The sequence below is a fragment of the Mastigoproctus giganteus genome, chromosome 6 (assembly GCF_048544385.1).
Source record: "Mastigoproctus giganteus isolate SK-2022 chromosome 6, ASM4854438v1, whole genome shotgun sequence".
Classification (NCBI taxonomy): Eukaryota; Metazoa; Arthropoda; class Arachnida; order Uropygi; family Thelyphonidae; genus Mastigoproctus; species Mastigoproctus giganteus.
The window spans coordinates 225,105,575-225,126,670 of NC_143580.1; the positions used below are offsets into that span (position 1 = coordinate 225,105,575).

Sequence of the window (21,096 nt, forward strand, 5' to 3'; positions counted from 1 at the left end):
GATGATGCAGTTAACCTTCAGGCTACTCTCAACTCTTTTGCTGATTGGGTTGCTTTAAATGGTTTGGAGGTTAATACTAGGAAATGCAGCTCTATTTCCTTTGCAGCTTCGAGGAAAACTAAGACTTTAGTTAATGAATATTACATCAAGGAGATGCCGATTTCCAGAGTTTACGAAGTTAAAGATCTGGGAGTTACTTTTACCGCTACATGTGGGTTTGATAAACATGTTAGGAATATATTAAACCAAGCGAAAAAACAAATTGGCCTCATTAAACGGCAGACGTACAGATTTCAAGATCCTCAGTTCTCTGTGTTCCTAAAGACAACTATACTCCCCATAGTGGAGTTTGCTTCTCCTATATGGAACCCACACTATGCATACTTGATACAGCAAATAGAATCGCTTCAGATGAAATTTATCCACTATCTTTCCAGACGTAACCCCATGTTTTACCACAGAATCTTCTACCGGAATCTCTGTTCCTACTTCAAGCTTCAATCTCTGGAAACTCGGCGAACTGTTCTTGATTTAAAACTGTTGTACCACCTCTTCGCTGGTTCAACCTACCTGCCGGATCTTCTATGCCATATTGACCTTCACGCTCCAGCCGTGGCTACTCGACAGAAGACTACATTCCACATCGGTAATTCTAGATTAGAGATATCCAGGAACTCCTTCTTCAAAAGAACATTGGCACTCATGAACAAGTTTGACTTGGATATGGCTGTGAACAAGAAACAATTTCACAGAACTATTTGGAGTAGGCTGACAGATTGACGGATGAGTTCTGGGCTAAAGATGTCCTTATTAATTCGTGTGTGTGTAATGTCTCCTGCAGCAAACTGCTTTCTGCGAGTTTACATAGCGCTGGACTTGACGTCATGAATATCTGTTTTATTTTTGTGAATTGGACTTTTCCAGTTTGAATTAACTTTCATTGTACAAAGTATATTATGTTTTGTACAACCTTTGCTCTGTTATACACTTTAACTGGGCTAATGCCTGTTGTGTATATTATATGTTAAAAATAAAATAAAATAAGAAAGCGGCATGGGATGCTATCAAACTTGTAGCAACAAACTTTCTGGGAAGTTTGGTTTGGTTTTGATTTTACTGGCGCAAAAACTTCTGGGAAGCAACAAAGCAGATAACTATAAACAGCTTGTGGGAAATCTGTCATCATACTTTAAATTAGGCAACAACATGTCATTAAAATACACTTTCTTCACTCCCATTTGGATTTTTTCCCGGACAACACTGGAACATTAAGTGACATGGAGAGATTCCGTCGGGACATCTCGGCGATGGAGAAGCGATACCAAGGCAAATGGAACTCCGCAATGCTAGCTGACTATTGCTTAACTAAGTCAAGAGATGCACCAGATATGGGGTACAAACGACAGGTGAAGAAGTATAAAATGTAAATCAAACGATTTTATATATTTTGCTGATCAATGTAATTTTTTTTCAACAACTAAAAATGTATCAATTTTTATTATTTTAAACTGTTTTGTAAAGTTTTTTTTTTTATATAGTATAGCATGTTTTTCAATATAAGATACCGTATTTGTCGGCTCATAAGACGCACATTTTTTCCTTATAAAAACTTAAAAAATCGCCCTACTCTTAGAAGCCGAAAGTGGCAATACAGCACATGCGCAAAATCGAGAAGTCAGCAAGCGACAAAATTTAGTTAACGGATAGTTTACATCGCGATCACGGTCAGTACACTTTTCAGTAATTACCAGGCTGTTGTTGCAGTAACAAGTGAATTCCAGTCATACATTTTAAGCCCTAATCAATGGTAGGCGCATCAAGATGCGCCTACCATTGATCCTCAACATCATGATAACGTTGAGGATAATGATGATCAAGTTAGTAATGAATCTGAAGTCGATTAATACTAAAATAATAAGAGTAATAATCCTATACCTTTCTATATTGGCTTTTGGGTTTTATTGAATTTTAAATTTCAATTGTATTAACAATTTTTTTCCAAAAGCTTTTTTTCTTAAATTTACCATTCCAAAATTATTTTGCGTCTTATAAGCCGACAAATACGGTATATTAAAACAGTACTGTGGATGTTCTTTATTTATCGTTTTAGGCCTATGTGGCGTATTTTATAGATATAAGACAGAGCAGGTATTTTCAAAACTTGAGCAAAATAATTTTTAATGGTGATTTTTCAACTCCTCACATGTAAAACAGAATACAGAAAAATAAATAAATAAATAAAATGAAAACTGTGTTATAAAACCAGTGTTATTTAACCATACCGATTAAAATTAAGCTCTGCTTACCAGAGCTATATTTAAGTGATGAAAAGTGAGTACTTATGCATGTTTTGGAGAAAAAAAAGAGCATTTAGGATGCTTTAGTGCAAAAAAAGAGCATTTAGGATGCTTTAGTGCAAAAAAAGAGCATTTAGGATGCTTTAGTGCAAAAAAAAAAAGTATTAAAGATGCAGTTAGTGGGAATATACGGGAATTTTTTAGATTGTTATTAGTAAAGAAATAGAATTTTTTTTATATTTTAGTTTTTTATTTACGGTTTTTTTTCCCTTCTCAGGGGGGGGGTCAATGATTATTTTTGCAGTGTGGCCGATTTTTTTGTAATTACGACACTACTTCCTTGTTTCATGGCACCTATGGTCTGACGTCGAGCTTACGTCATAACCACATGTATAGGCAGTGGTCTAGATAATTATTTTGAAACACCTTCCCACAACCACTGCAACTACTTTTTTAATGGTTTACGCCACTTACTCCAACTGTTGTGAACCTAATTCGAAATGACTATCAACTTTGTATACAAACAGCAATTAATAAACTAATAACCTTAATGAATTTACATTTAACATTAAGTTCCTGTTATAATTTTAATAAAAGTACACCAGTTGAAACGTGACTTCCACTTGTTCTGATACCTTATTGCTACAAGAACAAAAAATAATAGAGAAATAACAAATTATCATTGGGAGAACTTAATTATGTCTAATATCGGGATATTAAATAGCTTCAAAATAATTTAAACAGGTTAATATTTACATATTAATCGGAGCATCGTTTTTCAAAAGGGAAACAATTTTTGTAAGGTATCTCAACTTTTACTTTCGAATTTTGTGCAGCACTAATAGGAAAATGAAACGTGTTTTTTTTTATATAATAAATAATAATTTAAATAAAATAGAGAATATCACTATTAGAAAAAGTGTTTAAGTATTTTACTCATAAGAACATAAATACTGTCTGTTAACACCGAGGAGGATTTTTTAACACATTAATTCCAAACTCAAGCACACAAAGGTCACTGGTTTGACTTCTACTTTAGAATTACTGCTTGCCTTCACATAATATGCAAATCGTGAACAAAGCTAAATCAGATTTCGTGACAATCGGATATTTCACCTGGGCGTGAATCATCACACACTCAGTGAGGTTATTTTGAAAGGAGTAATGGGGCCATTATAAATAGAGAACCATAACCAAGGGCAGGTACAGAAACTTTTTCTGGTAGCCGGCCAGCAAACCAATTTGGGAGGGGGGGGGGGGTTAATCAAGCTTACGAGTGATGCAATGAAAACTATGGTAACTTTTTAAATAAATTTTCCGTTTATACTCCGGGACGACCAAAGATCAGAGGAGTTCACAAGATAGAGAGAAGACAAGAAACAGCACCGTATGACGGGCTTGAATCCCGGTCATTCAAAGCACGTATACTTACGCATCCTCGAATATGACCACTCGGCTACGGTGGCCTCTTATTTTTTTATTATAAATAAATACATGTATTTGTAAATATATTTTTAAACTTATTAATGGGCCATAATTTGTATCTCTGATAATGCTTTTAAAAGTCGCCTCACAGTCATCTTGGAAGTATAAACAAGATCTTTCTCTACATCCAACAGTTTCCACTCAAACTGCGACTAATACGTATTGGTGAAAGGAAGAAATGTTCAAGGGGCGGTCCATTTGCAATATACACTACTATACTAGTTTATTAGAGAATTGAGCGTTTGATACCTGAAAGCCTCTAGTCGTAGGTAAGTAATATCGCCCGTAGAGAGGCAGTGGAGTCATTAAAGACATGCCATAGAAAGGGCAGGAGAAATTAGTAAACGGGCATGGTTATAGGTGCATGCGCAGCGAGAACACATGAATAGTGGCATGCAAAGAGTCGGGAAATTTCAGGGTTGTAACTATAATGGGAATCTCGTCAAAAGAAATTCATGAAGACATGCAGCAAACAGAGGAATCTTGTCCTTCATAAGCCACGGTCAAAAACTAGGTTGTAGAATTTAAGCGTGGATGAGACAGTGTCGAAGATACACCTCGCAGTGGGAAGCCTGTTACCGTGTCGATACCGTTTAAGGAATGAAGGTTTCTTCGAGGTGGGTCCCTAAAGCACTAAAAGCAGATAATGGGGAGGGAAGGGAGATGAGCTGTTGTCATGAGATTGTGCAGAAATTTTTAAGCTAACAAAGCTCAGTTTTGGATGAAAGTGGATGATATCTAGTTTCACTATGGATGAAACTGGGTGCACTACTTCGGCCTTGAAACAAAAGAACAATCGAAACAGTGAAAGAACTCCTCTTCTCCTCCTCTCTAAAACGTCTGAAGTGCAGAAGTTAGCTGGGAAAGCCATAACATCCATCTTCTGGGATGCAGATAGTGGTTGATTTCCTGGAACGAGATGCCACTATCAATTCCGAGTATTATTTTAACCTACTGAGACGTTTACGCGAGGAAGTGAGGCTCAAGAGGCGCGGGAATTAGCCAAAGGAGTCATTTTGCATCAAGACAATGCATTGGCGCATACAGCGTTTACAAGTCAGGTAACACTGTGTGGCTATGGGTTCGAGATATAAAATCCGCCCTACTCATCGGATTTGGCTCCATCGGACTATTTTCTACTTCCAAATCTCAAAAAGGACTTGAAAAGACAGAAATTCGTCATTGACAATGCTGTGATGGATGCAGTCAATAACTGGTTTGAGTCAAAATCTGAATTTTATTTTAGCGGGTTACCAATGCTAGTGGGTCGTGCTACAAAGTGCGTTGATTTAAGGGGGAAGGGCTATGTTGAAAAATAAATGGGTTTTCGCAACTCTCCAGCATTTTTTCTAAAAACTTTTTTTAACCTCCTCTCTTATATAACGGTACAGTCGATAATTTATACAGTCACTATTTTGAAATGGCGATGCACATGCAGCCAATTAGTCAACATCCGGAATAACTAATTAGCATACCATAACCTTCTAGAAGCATATACGGTATGGAAAATATACAGAGGTAATGCAACATTTTAGGGCGCCATATGTACTAGCGTTATCGGCAGGTGGGACAGTGCTTGGCTGATTTTTCACTTGCCTGTGTATGCACGTACAATATTGATTACATTTTGGCAGAGCGAAGGTCACTCTGAATATCATAGCTGAACAGTAATTATACTATTTATTTATTATATACTATTTACAAAAAAAATTACAAAAAGTACAAGCTAGTGGAAGGGATCAAACAACCTCTGTTGTTTCATCCCCTCCGCTAGTACCCCCCTCAGAGTTAAAAATTTGGCAGTCTTGGAGAAGGAAATTAATTTAAACCACATACTTCAGATATCTATGAAAAGAAGGGAAGGAAATAAATACAAAGGGAAAGCTTGATCCAGTGGTGGAAGGGGTAAGCAAAATAATGTTACTTACTTTTTCTGACAATGGTACAACTTCTCTTCCACGTCGAAGTGCGGGCGCTCGAAGAATCTTCCTCGGCCCCACAGAGACTTTTTCCATCTGAAATTATGTTCAAGTAGATTACACATTTTCATTACAACACATAATGGCTCACATAAGTATTAATGAAATAGGAGCAGCGCAAAATCCCCTATGCTCAGTACCAATATATTTAAACCTAACGAATTGTACCTCTCTAATATTACTGTCTTCGTTTATCTCAAATGTATGATATTAAATTAGTTATTTTTTTTTTTGTCGGCATTTATAAAAATGCAGACAAAAAGCATTGATCGTATGTTTAGCCAAGAGCAACTTCCTTTAAAACTAGCAGTCGACAAACGTGCAAACGGATCTCACTTCCTCTAACAGACAGACGAACACAATGCTAACACACGAAACAGAAATTCGAAACGCTGTTTCGAACGTAAGATATCCGGGCCTAAAACACAACCCTATTCACTAACGGAATAAAGACGAATACAGTTTGTGTGATGCCCAGAGGCATGAAGTCTAACTTTAGATATAATTTATAAAGAGACTGGAATCAGTTACAAAAATCAAAAATGATGCCATTATTTTATACAAATAAAAAAGATGTGCCATTGTGCGAGTGAATTTTCTGCTTGCACCTTATTTCAATCTCTGGGTGGATGGCTGGTAAGAAATGTTTCAAATTCAGCCAGTGATGCAGGGTTTTCTAAAATATATCGAAGTCCAAAAGTGAAATTTCTCCCCAAAAACAAAGCGATTCTGTCTGCCCTCTGAACTTGATTCAACGATAGCCTATCTTTTAGGCCAAGTGTTGCTAATATGAGGGATACCAGGATACCAATATACTTCAGCCTAGAACTTCACTGATCGGAGTGTTAGTGCCACCAGATAGCACTTTTCCTAGTACCTATACACAGGAAAAGGCTGCTTAGGAAACTAATGTAAAATGTCTCATTTATAAAACTACCTTTAGGGTGAAATTATTCCTTATTTCGTTTCGCATTAGCAAAACATATAAGGAATAATTTATTTTTCACCTTTTCTTTCCTTTCCGTGTTAAAAAAAAAAAAAAAAAGAAAGAAAGAAAGCTTGGACATCTAAAAATACTTCCAGAGCATGTTCCCTAGCTCTAGGGTAGATTTTAAAAATATATTTTAAAAAATTACATATAATAAATACTGCAATCATAAAAACTTTTTCGGAAATAAAAAAAAAAAAAATCACCTATCAGGTATAGCGCCACCGTGTTTGTTACAACTGGGATAATCACAACAGTCAAAATGATCGAGCACAAGTTGACCCTATTCAACTAGTGCGCTTGATCTAACTAAAAACTCATCTTCGATCCGTGTTTCGAAGAATAAACTGTCGATTTTCAAATACGTCTTTCTTTGATATACTTCCATCATTCAATCTTTCCATTCTTTAAAACATAACACTTAAAACTTATAATCCAAATCAACTGTTATCTAATTGCTAATACGCCTCACCAATACACAGTTAATGATCTGTTAGCGATGGATGAAGACGCAAATATGGCCAAATCGACCCATGTTTCCAAAGGCTTTAAAAATGAAGCCATCACTGAGTTTCTTTTTCTCTAGGTGAGAGTCACGCAACTGATGCAAATAGACGGCTCAATTACATACCTATTTGGAAAATCGGGTCAAGGGTCTATTTTATCGAAACAGCTGGGAAGTATGAGGGATATCAACAAGTGTGTATGTGGGGGAGGGAAGGGGTCGCACCATGGATTCTGAGAAAGTAATCGCAGTTACAGACCATAATTGTAAAAACCAGTTATCGTAAGTATTACTCATGCAAATAACAACATTAATTTAATATGCAAAGAAAAAACTAAAAGTTCTCAAAAGTCAAGCTAGCTCCTTAACAAATCTTTAGGGAATCTTTTAAAAGGAGATTTTAACCAGCAGATTTCTTTATTCTTCACGCTACATACCGCGGAAATCTCTTTGGTCAGACTGTCATGTTAAAAAAACTAACTACAAAGATTCGACAACAGCTAGGCAAAGAACTGACCTAGCGAAAAGGAATGCAGCACTACTACTAAAAAGCACCCAATGTTTTTACTTTTAAAAGCAAACTAAAAAAAAAAAAATTGATAAAAATACCGAAAGTGAAACGCGTGTCGTAAATATAGCTACGAAAATTATTCTTTCTATTAACAATGGGATAATAAAAATTATCAAAAAAATAAATAAATAAATAAAAGAGGAATAAGAAGTTTATACAGCAATAAGAACTGGCAGTTCCGAAAATCCAGAGGAAACAGGGGTCTATTACACGAAATCCGAACCTTCTAGGTTAAAATTATATAGTTAATAATAACTAATACAATACAAAGAAGTATTTTCAAAGCGTACATTTATGAATGTGAAAAGTAGAAGAACGTAAAGGGTTGGGGGTCAGGTAATAAAGAAATGAATAATTTTTAATAAATAAAAATATTTGATTATTTGTAAGATTTCGATGACACTAAATAATGCATGCGCGATAGCGATCCAAAAAAAGTGAACACTGCGCATTATTTTATCTAATGCTTCAACGCCATGTCAAACTATACCGTCATCTGACAATGTTTAATTTTATTGTCTGATTGTGCCTAAAGGTGAGAAGTCTACGCTCATGATAATCTAAAAAAATAATTAACAAAGACAGACAAAAAAACGAAAGTCCAAATAGACGGTTAATCTCTCTCATGTGATATCCACCAATATCAATTTCTATAGATATAACACAAATGAGATCTTTCAAGGAATTTATTTCCGCATATATTCTCGTCAATACACTATTAAAACGGCAGTGTGTCCACCAAACACTCACCTCACATTTTAAAAGCTGATTTAAGGGTCAAATGTTCGTTTTCTTTTTTTTAGTTTCTTGCAGTTCCTTCTACTTACAGCATCCAGCAATAGTCAGGCATCATGCTGACATTCCACCTCCCCCCATACCTCATCTCATGTCTTCAGTGTCCTGGTGAAATCTTTCACCCTGTTCTTCACTAACACTTCCTAGATTTTCTCCCGGAAATTCGGGTTTTTTGTCCAGAAAAGCGACCACAGAACACACGCAATTTACACACAGTATGCACAAAGCAATATGGCCTTAGTCGCTGATGCTCTTAAAAAAAAAAAAAAAAAAACACCACACAATTCCTAGATTTTCTGGGAAATAGTCGATTTGGGAATGTGTAAAAAAAAATGTACTTTGACACTCATGCTGCAGCCCAGCTTCTTGAAGTTCGGCAACATATTTTCAACTATATTCCTGTAGTATGGATCCTTATTGTTCCCTAAGAAGTTCTCAACAACAGACCTGAAGTTAATCATAAAAGTTTTTTCTCTTTTATTCGTAGTTCCCTCAAAATCTGTTTGCGAATTTGAAGTCCAACAAAAATGCTTTGTTTTAGTTTCTCTTGGGTGATCGATGGGAATTTAGTACAAAGGTAGTAGAAGCAGGGACCTTCCTCCAGTAAAACGTTCACGAATTGTTTCATCAAACCCAGTTTGATGCGCAAGAGTGGAAGGAGGATAGTTTTTTTGGGTATACCAGTGGTTTATGAAACTGTTTCTTTCAAATGCACTGAGTTTCACTCCAAAATAAGCACGACTTTTTTTTTTTAATTCTGTAATATTTTGTCTTTGCTTGAGGACTACATAACTTCCACAAATATAACAAAAGTTCGGATTATTGAAACACTTGCGTGAAGACATTTTACTCACTTTTCTTCACAAGTCTGACACGATAACTTCAAAAATAAACTGAGCTCACAATGATAAATACTGTTGCATGGAGCTCTCAAGGTCAAGAAACAGACTGAAGGCGGTTTTTCTAAAACGTGAAGGTTTAGTTTACAAATTCCTAGCATTTACTCCTAACTTAATATATTCAATAAAACCCATTTCATTAACTTAAATGATTTGTGAAAAAAAAAAAAAAAACAAATAACATTTCTGAAATCAACGTAAAAAACAGCTATTAGTTTACAGACATCGAAAAACATTCAGAATAGTGTTATGGGGAATGACAACCATAACACTTATAATGAAAGAACGTGTACCGTTAGCTAAATTATTCTACGAAAGTGGCAGTTATTGTTCGACTGTGACAATATTCCTCCATTGCGTAATATGTCTGTAGAACTGTGCGTTCAAGGGCTGATTTGCACGTTGTGTAGGCTGAAAAACCAAGGATAGTCGATAGGAGGGGGGAGGGGATGGATCACATTCCCTTCGCCTGATATTGGCTTCTGCCTTGACTGAAGACATCTTTAGAAATGCCTCCAGCCGTTAACAGAACCTGAACCCGGACCTCTACAAAATAGTGACAAGTTATGAAACTACTATGCTGCCGCGGAGGACGAAAATGGTAGTGCATCACAAAATGTTCAATAAGGAAAGGATTGCGATGCGGTTCTTTGAGGTCAAAGGGTAAAATAGCTTAAATACGTGTGTGGTACTTTGTGTGGTAAAGTGAAAGTACCACACACACACATCTGAAAACGAACTAAGAAAATGATATCACCAGGGCCCAAGGCTGCATCCTCATAACATGCACAATAGGCGACCTGAACAGGTTACATGACCAACCATAGAACGAGACTGCTCATGTATGACCTTGCGACTGGGATTTGACTCCTACATTGAAAAAGATCACCAAAGAAGATCCGGTTCAGATCTCTTGGACTCTCACGTGCTCTCAACTGTCAATGCCTGATGGCGATCTGTACCGGGCTCCTTTGCCTGGTACCTTTACTCCCTTTCCCCTGGCGGGGAGGAGGAGACAGTCTTGTCCCGTCTCCTCTCCTCCCCTGCCAACCCTTATTCTTCTTCTGGTGGGGCACGGGCCTGTCTAACTGAAAATCCTGGGGTCGCCCTTTCTCTATCGTCCCCATACTTCTGTCTTCCCCCCCAGCCTTCAAGTCCCCCCTACTCTGCCTAATAGGCCAGCATATAACCCCACACAAACTGCAAAAACTTAACTTGTCCAAATTAAACCGCATAAACCTCAATTGGCTTTTCTAATTCCTGCGCTCACCCCTATCGGGGTTTTTTTTTTTTTTTTTTTTTAAAGGCCCTAGTCACTGAAATCTCAGGAAGCTAGGTGGCAGGGCCAGTCAGAGTAAAATTTCATTCTGCGTACCTGGTCTACATCCACGAGGCCAAGTGTGGGTAACGTTGGGCCTCAGTAGGGGTCCAGCGGCTAAACGGCCAGATGAACAACGATACACAACACTATACATATACAAAATCCACATGCTTTTAAATCTCTGGCCTTCCCAGTGAACTGGTACACCTACAATGAAAGCAACGCGGAGATGGGGGAAACCCTTGGTGCCGTTCGACATCAATACACTTTACACACGTCTGACAATTCAGGGGAAAAACTAATAAAAACAAGAACTCCTCTTTATTATATACAGAAAGCACATTGCTGTATACAACTCCCTTCACGGCTCCAAGCCAGGGGTTTACATAAAAGAAATCACAACATAATAAACACACAAAAAAAAAAAAAGCATTATGACTCCTGAAAGGTTTGAACACTGGGATGATGGATTCAAGGTAGTGATGAATAGGTCTCCGGGAGCAGGTTCTAATGTCCTCTGACGTGGTCCTGGGAAGGAAGTCGACCGAGTACTTTCTGCCTATATTCCTTGTCGACTGCGAATTTGTAGAGGTCGCCGTCCAAGGACTGTATGTCTTGCAGCATTTGCACGGGTAGGAACCGATCAGTTAGCTTTAACCGGTTTGGAATGGCCTGTAAGATTGGATTAGCCCTAAGGCTTGGGACTGGGATCCTCCATCCGCAGTTAGCCCAGAAATCTGGTACTGAAATAATGCCGACCATCATTTTGATGGCAAAGACGAATCTTCTTTCGTGAATGATGGCAGGAAGACAATTACTTTAAGAGTTAATATGTCATTTTTGGAATTAGTGTCTTAAATTATTTACATTTAAAAACTGGAACCGTAAAATTGCTGAAAACCCGACACCCATTGCAAGTAACACCGTGTTTCCGCAGATACTCTACGTGATGCAGGATTCTAGTGGGAAAATATTATTATTATTATTATTATTATTATTATTATTATTATTAGCTATATGGTGCAAGGAAGCCTGAGGCTTATGCTGCATCAGCCAAAAAAATTTTCTGAGAGAGAACAAGACTCAGAAGTAGAAGGGAATCACCAAGAAAAAAGAAGAATGGTGATATCCAGCTCAGGACCCTGGGTGTGCCAAGCCCATACTCACCAGATGTGAGCTCCTGGGATTTATGAATGTATATTATTCATAACTTTGAGAAGAAACACCCAAGAGCATGAATTCTGTTGCTAATAAAACTTAACAAGGCGATATTAATACACAATGCAACCATCTGTTGTGTGAGGAGACAGTGATCAACATTTACCTACATGCTGTTTCTTTGATGTTCGTACTGTATTTAATTTATTCTTGCGAGTACCAGATAGGAGAGATACGCTGTACTGCCAAACGTAACCGAACACCTGCATGTTTGAAAGAACCCTTTATCGATACAATTATTTAAAAACATGTCAGCCCACCTTTGGTCTTATATCCATACTGACTCACTAAGTTTTGATAACGGGAAGGGGATATTTTGATCCATTCCTTCTCCGATACAATGGTCAGTTCAGATAGTTGTTGCAGGTGTGTTGGCTTGGCCTGAAGGTGACATTCCAGTTCACCCTAAGGCCTGACGTAGCCGAGTGGTCAGGAGTGGGAGTGCAGTAGCACGCGCTCTTGGAGTGGGCCGGGGTTCAAACCGTGACTGCTAAATACGATTAACGATTGTACTGATTGATTTATTGCAAACTTCACTGACCCGGTGGTGTGTCAGAGTATAAACAAGAAATTTTTAAAGGTCTTCAATAAGGTTAAGGTCAGAGCTCTGGCAAGCCACTGAAGCTTTTGGCTGTTTTTTTCCTCCCGGTTTCTTCAAGCCAAGTCACTCCAGACTGAAGTACGACATGGGGCATTATCAAGCTGAAAGAGCCTTCGCTTCATACTGCCTGAACAAAATTGTCCAAAATGTCAATGTACGACATGGCGTTCCCTGTTCCAAGAACAATGACCAATGGTCCGAACCGAAACCACAAGAAACAACTAAAAACGGTGAAAGCACCTAAACACCACTAAACTTAACAATTTAAAAAAAACAATTTTTTTTTCTTAACAGAAAAATGGTTTTTTTCGAATTGATGGCTATGTTTTTTTTTTTTTTTTTTTTAAACATGGTTTGGTTTTTTTCTCCCGGAAACTCGGGTTTTTCGTCCGGCAAACAGAAAATCTACCTCAAAACTCGCAATTTACAGACAATATACACATAGCAACATGACCTTAGTAGCCGATGTTCCTAAAATCCAATAACAACAACATCGACCCAACTATTCATTTCTAGTTCGGGCGCAGTTGCGGTTTACTCCTGATATGTGGATGGTTCATTTTCCTCAAATCCCAGGACATGTCCACATAGTTTTGGTAATAGAGCGCATATTTAAAACATGGAGATTTCGACATGTTCGAGTAAGTGCCAAACGCAAACTTTAAGCAACTACCCCCCCCCCCATCAGTGTTCATTACTGATGGGGGAGTAATAAACATATTCCGAAACACTTGCTGTTGTTATAGGTAACTCAGGAAGGTGTTAAAAACTAAATAAAGTAATTTCTACTGATTTTATTTTAATAAAATCTATATGGCTCAGTCAATCTTTAAACTACGTTACTGCAGAGGCATAACTAGGGTTGATGGCGCCCAGGGCAGATAAAAAAAATGGCGCCTCCCAAATCTGACACCCAGGGCACATGCCCCACCCTAGTTACGCCACTGCATTACTGTTATATCCGGCGTTCGGGTCAAAATAAACTATGATTTTTTTATAAAAAAAATACATTAAAAAAATTTTTAATCTGTTGGCAAAATTTTCAGACTTTCAGTTACGATGCTACCAATACACACGAGGTACATTTTATAGGGAGGATGCTGCATGACTGTGATGTTTTTCGCAGCCAAGAACTGCTGAACTGCCATCCCCATGTGACCGGACGCACTTTCATGGTGTAAAGTCCAGTCATCCTTTCATTTCTGAGGTCTTCTTCGCTTCCCATTCTTACGCAGTAGTGCAAAAACCTCAACGTAGTAAGCAGCAGTAATACTTGCTCTCCCTAATCACAAATTCGTAGTGCACTATGCCCTCATCGGAAAAAACGGTCAGCATGACTGATGTTGGATTTTGTTGCACTAGACTTCTAGGGAAATAGGGACATTTTTTCGTACCATTCGGATGATTTCACCTTGGTCTCGGGGTTGTAAGCGAACACCCAACTCCCATCCCCAATGACTACTTTTCTTAAGATGCTCAGATCCTGTTTAGATTTTTTGAACAGATCACCTGGGTATGGCTTTCCTACAGTCCATTTGATCGTCAGATGACAAACTTTGCACTTATGCGAATCATCCCTAAATCTTGAGTCAAGATAATTTGTACTGAGCTTACAGACAGTCCAACTTCATGATCAATCTCAACAACAGTCATTTGCTTACCATTTCGTGCGAAATGGTAGGCGAATGACTGTTGTTGAGATTGATGAAAGCAATGAAAACAGAAAATGGACTAGAACCTCCAAACAAATCACTAATAAAAGTGGAAATTTAACATCTCTTAAATTTCTTTAACCATATTTAAGTCACATGAGCTCAAATCATGATCAACTCAAACGCTTGCCCGACTGTTCCCTTCCGTTTGATTACTCGATCACGGCAGCCCTGGGTGATTTTGACTTTATATTATTATTATTTTTATTTTATTTTTTTTTTTTTTGTTTTGCCAAAAGAAAACAGTGAAGTCAGTAACAATCCTTCTTCGGTCTTTACATCAAGGGGAAGAAACTTAAAATTTTAATTATCTGTTCGTTCTTAATTCATTAAGTCACTATTCATGTTTAATACTGAACTCTTTACTCAATTACCATTAAGAAATAATCAACAGGAAGTTCACAAAACAAAATATCAATATAACTAGAGTACTGGAAATGATTTTTGTTTAAAATTATTTTTATACAGTTAGAAACTAACGCAACGGTGTCGTTCGCAATTAATGTTAATCCAATTCGTATCATACGTTTCAAAAACGATCTTGAAACTTTTCCTTCGGGAGCGTTTTTAACTGTTACAAGCCCTATTGTTTCCACTTGACTAACTACCACACCCTCTGCATTTTGTTCTATCCGTTATGTATTCCACCTTGTTCTCTCATGCAAGGAATTCTTTGCCGGGCTGCGCCACTCCAATGATGCGAGCTTAAAAACACTCCCATGTGTCAATAATCCACTCTGGAATTTACAAGATCTTCTATTTTCATTCAGTAGTCTTACATACAAAGTATATGGTACTGAAACAGTAATTATTGTAAAAAAAAAAAAAAAAAAAATCATGGAGAAACACCATTATTTTATGCACGGCAAGATTACCGTAATGCTTCAACGATTTCCAACCCCTACATATTTTCGTTGCCGTTAATCGTGTTCTGTGCAGTCTCGGTCGCATGGGGAAACCCAAAGTACCTGTGGAAACTCACAACCGCAGTCTGCATCCGCTAAGTCAGTCAGATGATTACTTTATAATCTATTATGGAAGGTAAATGGCGCCATCAACTGAAAACTATATTTAACGAACGAAATGGAACTTATTTTTCTAATCTAAAAGATTAAACCATTTAAAATTTTCAGTTATCTTTTTGATATGTAATGCTTGGAGCGTCTGTGTAGCACTTTTCCCAAATTTAAAGAACTCAAAATTGTTTCCTTGTATCCTTGACCCGGAAATTACCAATCTGGTCTTGTGCGACCTGTGAGGTTTTTAACTAATCCTTGGCAAAGGATGCAGAGAAAAACAACAAAGATTTCTTTACTTATGTAAACTGTAGAAGGAAGGAAGAAACTCTAGAATCAGATTAGTCCACTTGATATCGATGGTTCAACTGTTCATGATCCTGCTCAGATACAAGCCAAATTGAATAACTACTGTATTTTGCATCTACATTCACAAATGTAGATGCAAATGAGTTCTGTAGGGAAATGGAGGCCAAAACTTTATCAAACTCGAAAAGGGAGCTAAATAACTGGGAGGAAAGTGGAAGAGAAATTATTGAAGTTAAACATAAGAAAGGCCCTTGGAGTGGATGAGATCAATCCAATTATATTAAGGGAGGCAGCAAAGGAAGTAAGCAAACACTTAGCCAAAATTATGAGCAGCATTGGATTCAGGAGAGGCCCCAACACTGGAGATGTGCGAACGTATTCCCAATTCACAAAGGAGGATCAAAGGATGACACGACTAATTACAGACCAGTTAGTTTAACTTCTGTTCCAAATAAAATAATGGAGTCACTGGTTAAAGAAGTAATGCCAAAACATCTAAGACAAGACTAGTTTTAGTTCAGACACAAAATGGGTTTGTTAAGGGAAAATCTTATGTGATCAATTTTAATTGGATATTACGATGTGGTCACAAAGGAAATGGATGCGAAAAATAATTTTTATATCATATACTTGAATTTCAGGAAAGCTTTACTCTAAGGAATACTCTAACAGGGAGCTAGGTAATTTTGTAATAACTGAGAGCAAAGTGGAGGAGAAATTGTTGAAGTTAAACATAAAAAACGCACCTGGGGTGGAAGGCATCTATCCAGTTATATTAAAGGAGGCAGCAAAGGAAGTAAGCAAACCCTTAGTCATAATTATGAGAGCTTCCTTAGACTCGGGGGAGGTCCCCATGGACTGGATGTGTGAAAATGTATCACCAATTCACAAAGGGGGTTCAATTGGTGACACAAGTAACTATAGACCTGTTAGTTTAACTTGTATTCCGGGGAAAATAATGGAATCACCGGTTAAAGAAGCATTGCAGGATCTAGACAAGACTGCAGTAATAGCTAAGACACAGCATGGGTTTGTTAAAGGGAGGTCTTGTCTGACCAATTTCATTGGATACTATAATGTGGTCACAAAGGAACTGAATGCCAGAAATAATTTTGATATCATATACTTGGATTTCAGGAAAGCTTTTGATACTGTTGCACATGGAAGACTGTACAAATTGAAGAGGTATGGCATTAAGGTTAAGTTGTGTGTGTGTGTGTGTGTGTGAGAGAGAGAGAGAGAGAGAGAGAGAGAGAGAGAGAGAGAGAGAGAGAGAGAGAGAGAGAGAGAGAGAGAGAGAGAGAGAGAGAGAGAGGGTAATCAATGGACACTGCTCTTCGGGGACAAATGTTATTAGTGGAGTCCCGCAGGGTTCCTGTAGGGCCCTATTGTTTTATATCTTTATCAACGATATTGATGAAAGTATATCACGCTTAATGTCGAAGTTTACAGATGATACAAAGGTCGGCAGAGTTGTTAATGACAGTATGCTACTGCAACAGGATCTATAAAAGTTAGGCAGATGGGCTGAGAAGGGGAAACTTAAGTTTGACATTGACAAATGCAAATTACTGCATATGGGTAGCAATAACTCCAGAGTAATGTACCACCTGCGTGGCACTACACTCAGGGTAGTGGAGAATGAAAAATACCTGGGAGTAACTGTGTAGTCAGATATGAAGTTCTCTGAGAGTGCAGACAGGCTGCCAGGACAGCTCATGGGGTTTTTTCAATGACATACAGGAATTTTGCGAGTAGGGATGAGGTGATTATCCCTTTTTATAAGGCAATGGTCAGGCCACACCTTGGTACTGCATACAGGCCTCATTGCTGGAATGAGTACAGAGAAGAGCAACGAGATTGGTGAGGGGAACAAAGGGGTGCGCTTACCAAGAACGGCTTCAGTTCTGCAAATTGTAGCTTCTGGAGACTAAGCACCTGCAAGGTGATCTGATTGAGGTGTTTAGGCTGTGAATGGTTTGAGCAATCGTAAGGCTGATGGGATTCCTCCTCTTGCTCAGATTACACAGGGGCATAAATTCAAATTCATATCTAAGACAGTTACAGAACAGATGTGCAGAAATTTGCCAGCGAGTGGTTGAGTGCTGACACAAACTTCCATCTGTCATTGTGGAATGTGATAGCTTAAATAAATTCAAGGAAGAACTAGACAAACTTTTGGAGGGAATGGATAGGTGAAATGGGAATTTTTTGGCTGATGCTGTGTATATGCGTGCTTTCTTACATCATATGCCACTATTAATGCTAATACTAATGTAAAGTGCTTTGGAGTGCCGAAAAAACGGGGGAAAAAAAAAAACAGAGAAATAAATTCCGAGGCCCCTTTCCCCATAACAGGGCAGGAAGCGAGCACAGCCAAGTGGCTTCAAATTAGTCAGTCGTCTGCTGCAACGGATGCTTCTTCCTGATGCGCGCTGTCAACTGAACATAGTAGTTTGATGGGAAATGGCTGTGGTGACTTGAGGAAATAAAAATGAAATCCACATCAATAATGTACTCAATATATATATGTACATATAAATACTAATATATATATCTGCTATTAGATAGTATGAATCAGAGCTGTAATACTCAATATGTTCTACGTTGATAATAATATAAGTAAATTTATAAGAGGAGTTAACTCCTCTTATAAATTTACTTATATATCTGCTATATAATGACCAGGAAAATACTGTTAATCACTGTATACGTGTTCTTAGCGTTTTTTTTTTTTTTCTTCTTCTCTAACGTAACAAAAACGCAAAATTTATATACATATATTTATGTATCTATTTTTTTAAATAATAAATTTTAATGGTCAGTTGTCACTTCAATTTCTTAATGAAAATGGGGAAAAAAAAAAAAAAAAAATAGGCCGTTCGAAATTCATTCCAAATCTAAAAAGGGAAAAAAATAAATATTATAGTACATTACCTATCAGTTCAACTATATACTGAAAGCCGCACATTCCAGAAACTTTTAGCTACTTTCTTCAGAGGTTTGGATAAAGAAATTACAATTAAGAATATGCTGAAGCGTATTACCAAACAATTGGAAATCATTTCGCGTTTTCCAGGCTTCTCCACCCAGCGTAGAGAGATAAAGATTAGAAATTTTGAAATGTTTCATTGTAAATTATTGTAGCCTCTGAATAAGGCAGGAGCGTGCTGCTATGTAAGGATTTCTGTATCTACACCAGTTAAATGTGTCCATGTGGTATAAGGTTATAAGAAAGCAGACTTAGGAGAAAGAAGCCTGGATCTCATTTTAAACAAGGGTTCAATAAGCTATCACTAGAATAATGCCACCCAAGTGTGCACACTATTAAGGTCATCCATTAGTCAGAATTATAAGGAGAGCTGACTGTGATGTCCCACTCCCACCTCCCATGGTTCTGGCCTGGCTCAATCAGACCATCACCGTTTTAGTCTTTTGAAGGAAGGACTAGAGGAATGTTATTGTCACACAGTATTATTCGGTGTGCAATTGAAGATGGGAGGGAGAAAGAGAGAGACTATCACTTTTTTTCTCCACCGACAAGTCCTCAGAAGTGGAAGAAAACTGTTCAGAAAGATCGACAACAGATTGGAAAATAGCTGACTTCCTCAGTATTGTGGCTATAAATAGTAAAACTTTTTCATGTGTATCCTCTCGATTTCACGAAAAAAGAATTACTATTCCTGTGAATGCATTTGAAAACAACTAAATTCAGCGATGCTTTGGTTCATTCACCTCGCATTAGCAAAAAGAGTCCCGTCACTTTTGTTCCGAGTATACTGGAATGGTCAGGCGAAAGAATACATCCTTTTCATATTCTTTCGAAGATGAAATGACACTATTTACAGAAATTTTAATACCAACTTATTCAGGTAAAACGTATGTTACCTGTATGAGCATCTTAAAAAAACCTTTTCTGACACTTTTTAAAGAGGCATTCCTTGCTTCTGCGGCGCCTCCGTAGCCAGGTGGGAAGGAGCAGCAGTGCGTAACGCACGCTTCTTGATTAGACCGGGGTTCGATCCCGTCACCACCAAATACGGGGATGCGGAAAGATCAGGGAATGATCACCGCATATTCCCGGAGCAATATGGCCTTAGTTGCTAATGCTCCTAAAAACCAAATAACAAATAAATCCTTGCTTCTGCTCAAATTATTTTCTTACAGTTACGACTTTCTTTAGAAACTTCCTAATTATTCATCTCTATTTTCCTTTTAATATCAACAGTGTTCTTTTCCATAACATGCTTTCACAAAAATTCCGAAATTTTTTCTATATGATCTTTTATTCCAACTGCAGGATTGGAAAATCCAAGCTTTTTCACGTAAAGTTGTAATGTTGTGGGATACTTCTTAAATCACATTTCTTTCGATATATTCGGCTGCTTCTACCTAATGTGTGCCGAGTTGTTCCAAGTTCTTCTATCTGCCAATTCGCATATTTCTGAATCCATAAGATGTGCTAATCGTGAGCTTAATATGTCAGGGTCAGCGCTGTGTTCTGAACATACTTATCTCATTTTCTCTTCTTCCATAGCTTAATCTCATATATATATATATATATATATATATATATAAGGTCAGTTCTTTTGAAACCTGCACCATTCCTTTTTTGGGTCAGGTCCATCTAACTCCTCACTCATCCATGTCCCTTTCCACGACCTATGTCATTGTCCTCTTAAGTCATCCTTGCCCTCGTTTAGCCTCCACCCACAAATCCAGGATCCTACTTATTGGTTCATCCTGATCCTTTCTCTTTACATGTACGAACTATATCAATCTCCATTATTTTATTTTTATCCCCAATTGGTACAATCCCTAGGCTTCCTTTAACAGGCCTAACATAGCCAAGTGGTTAGGAGCGAGAGTGCAGAATCACACACTCTTTAAGTGGACCATGATTCAAGCCGGTGACTGCAAATACAATTAATGAATTGTATTCATGATTTATTTCTAGCTTTATTTCTTATGGTAACCTCCACTCAACCATCTTAACATTATCATTTAGGCCACGTGAAACCTTTGTTCTTTTATCTTTTTTAATTTCAAGCACTCTGAACCGTATAAAATCGCTTTCTTCACCACTAATTTATAAAGCTTCAGCCTAATTGGAACTCGTCGGTCACACACATCCCACTTGTCAGTCTTCCTTCAACTAGCGTCCACAAATTCTATTTGTTGCATCCTCATTCTATTGAATTATTAAACCCAGATATTTAAGGCAATTCCTCTGCTTTATCTCCTGCTCCCTTCTCCTTACATCTTCCTCTATATTTCATTCTATAAAATTGCTTTCCAGTTATTGTTTTCTCCCTACCAATCCTCAATCCACTCCCTTCTATTCCCCCCCTTGATTGATCAATCAGTACCAGTCATCAGCAAACAACATACACCATGGCG

The 21,096-nt window shown here is 37.7% G+C and overlaps 1 protein-coding gene across 1 annotated transcript in view; it reads right to left on the reverse strand.

Annotated features, from left to right (window-relative positions):
* Window positions 1-21,096, reverse strand: part of LOC150085035 (mitogen-activated protein kinase-binding protein 1-like) — a 265,918-nt gene that overhangs the window by 207,662 nt on the left and 37,160 nt on the right. Inside the window, exon 2 of the mRNA XM_090376439.1 lies at window positions 5,711-5,797. Coding sequence (XP_090232565.1) covers window positions 5,711-5,797 — 87 coding nt within the window. The remainder of the gene's footprint in view (window positions 1-5,710; window positions 5,798-21,096) is intronic.